This window comes from Nicotiana attenuata, unplaced genomic scaffold (assembly GCF_001879085.1).
Source record: "Nicotiana attenuata strain UT unplaced genomic scaffold, NIATTr2, whole genome shotgun sequence".
Lineage (NCBI taxonomy): Eukaryota > Viridiplantae > Streptophyta > Magnoliopsida > Solanales > Solanaceae > Nicotiana > Nicotiana attenuata.
Genome location: NW_017686768.1, coordinates 8 through 2,405, shown reverse-complemented (window position 1 = coordinate 2,405; position 2,398 = coordinate 8). Strand labels below are relative to the sequence as shown.

At 47.8% G+C, this 2,398-nt stretch overlaps 1 protein-coding gene across 1 annotated transcript; it reads right to left on the bottom strand.

Annotated features, from left to right (window-relative positions):
- Window positions 1-356: 356 nt before the first annotated feature.
- Window positions 357-1,644, bottom strand: LOC109222236 (the record flags this gene model as incomplete). The annotated part of the gene is made up of 2 exons (XM_019386608.1): window positions 357-1,051; window positions 1,579-1,644. Coding segments are annotated over 2 exons (381 nt in total), but the record flags the coding sequence as incomplete, so codon positions are not given.
- Window positions 1,645-2,398: the final 754 nt, after the last annotated feature.

The window sequence follows — 2,398 nt, the reverse complement described above, 5'->3', positions numbered from 1 at the left end:
ATGGAGCATCGCTGTAGCTACCTGAACCTCGAGGCCTCTTAGCCTCTCTCTCATCACGCTCCCGGCGACGATCTGTCTCAATCTGACGAGCCATATCAACTACCTCCTCAAAAGAAGTTGCTGCCATCCTCTCTCTAGCCATCAAAATACGAATCGGATGGTTGAGGCCATCCACAAACCTCCTGATCCTCTCTCGATCTGTCGGGATCATCCATGTAGCATGTCTAGCCAACTGCGTATACTTCAACTCGTACTGGGTCACTGTCATATCTCCCTGGATCAACCACTCAAACTGTCGGCGCAGCTCCTCTCTGCGAGACTGCAACACATATTTCTCCAAAAAGAGAGTGGAGAACTGCTGCCAAGTAAGGGGTACTGCTCTTGCAGACCTACGCCTCTCAAACTCCTCCCACCATGTAAATGCTGGCCCTGAGAACTGAAAGGTGATAAAAGACACCCCACTAGACTCTAATATCCCTGCAGTGCGAAGCATCCGCTGACACTTGTCCAAAAATTCCTGGGCATCTTCGCCCTCAGTACCGCTGAATTTCGGAGGCTGGAGTCTATCAAACCTCTCAAGTCGACGCTGCTCGTCGTCTGGCATCACCGAAACAATATACCCTGGAGCTGGTGCGACTGGCGCAACTGGGGCAACCGGTGCAACTGGCTGAGCTGGGGCTGCCTCCGGTGTCTGTAATCCCTGTACGACTGGCTCGGGTGTGCGAGCTGCGGGAGTCTAATGATCACCCCCGATCTGAGAAGTAGCTGCGGCAGTAGAGGCTGAAACTACTTGAGCCAGACCAGTGCAGACAGATAAGATCTGAGCTAAAGCCTCCTGAAGACCAGGAATCACATTAGGCACTGCCGGTGCCTGAACAGGTGCTGCTGGAGCATCAACAGCTGGAGGCTGGTCCTGAATAGGGGCAACTGGTGGGTCAACTGGTACTGCCCTTGCTGCCCTACCTCTACCACGACCACGGCCGCGTCCACGGCCTCTAACAGGTGGCAAAGGTGGTCGTCCACCACGTCCGGTAGCACGAGTTCTCGCCATCTGCGAGAGAACAGAATACAACAATTTAGTTCTTGAAACAACAAAGCCGCACGATAAGAGTTCAAGAATATGAAGTACTTCCTAAAAGTTCTGCTGCCTCTCGAGGATAAATACAGACGTCTCCGTACCGATCCGCGAGACTCTACTAACCGGCTCATGACTCATAAGGCCTAGTAACCTAGGCTCTGATACCAACTTGTCACGACCCCAAACCCGGTCATGATGGCGCCCAACCAATTGCTAGGCAAGCCCGACCATTTACATTCTCAATCCGAGCATGAAGCTCAAAACCAATTTAATTTAAATATCTTTAACAGTAGTGAATTTATAAGTTTTAGCTGATAAAATATACAAGCCAAATATCCCAATAATACTGAGAAACCTCCCAAAGACCTAAGGGTCATGAGTCTAGAGCCTCTAATAGTATAGTATAATAAAACTGTAATATTACATAGTCTGAAATATGCGGAAAGACAAATAACAAAGGATAGGGGAGAAGTCGGGTTCTACGGACGTCAGGCAGCTACCTCGACAACTCCGAATGAAACTCTGAAGTCAGCAGAAAGCTCAGCTAGCTCCCGAAGTACCTGGATCTGCACACATGGTGCAGGGAGTAAAATGAGTACTTCCAACTCAGTGGTAATAGACATGTATAATGACTTGAAAGTAGGAATTCCCAATATACAACAATGTGAAGCTAAAACCAGTACTCCTACACACTTCACAGTGTAATAACAAGTAGAGACAGATACAACAGATATATATATATCAATGCATGAATGCAATGCACATGACCGCTACGGCGCGTAGCCCGATCCATGGGTATCTGGCGCTCACTGTGGGGGGTTCAGACTCCGGAGGGGCTCCTACAGCCCAAGCACAATATCAATATCACACCCGCTGCGGCGTGCAGCCCGATCCATGCATAGTCATGAATGCACAATCATACTTACCATTTTTAGTTTCAATTATCTGAATTATAATTAGGTGTTTAAAACCTTAGAATTTATTAGCCATTTTGATACAATATTCAATTCAGGACTAATATCATGAAACATGCTATAGGTTATGGGAACAATGATAACAATCCCTACGGGATTCAAATAGTCGGCATACAGCCCCAATTATGTCCATAACCATCCAAGTAGGAGGTTTACCGGCTAATTTCTAGCCCATGATATAGTACAACATCGCTCGGTCGGACTAGGCCACAGTCCTCGATCACAATCGACCCCGCACTCGCTGTAGAGTACGTGTCTCGCCTCAATATAGCGTCACAGTGTGATATACCGGGGTTTCAAACCCTCAGATCATCATCTACATCTATTACTCACCTCAAACCGGCCA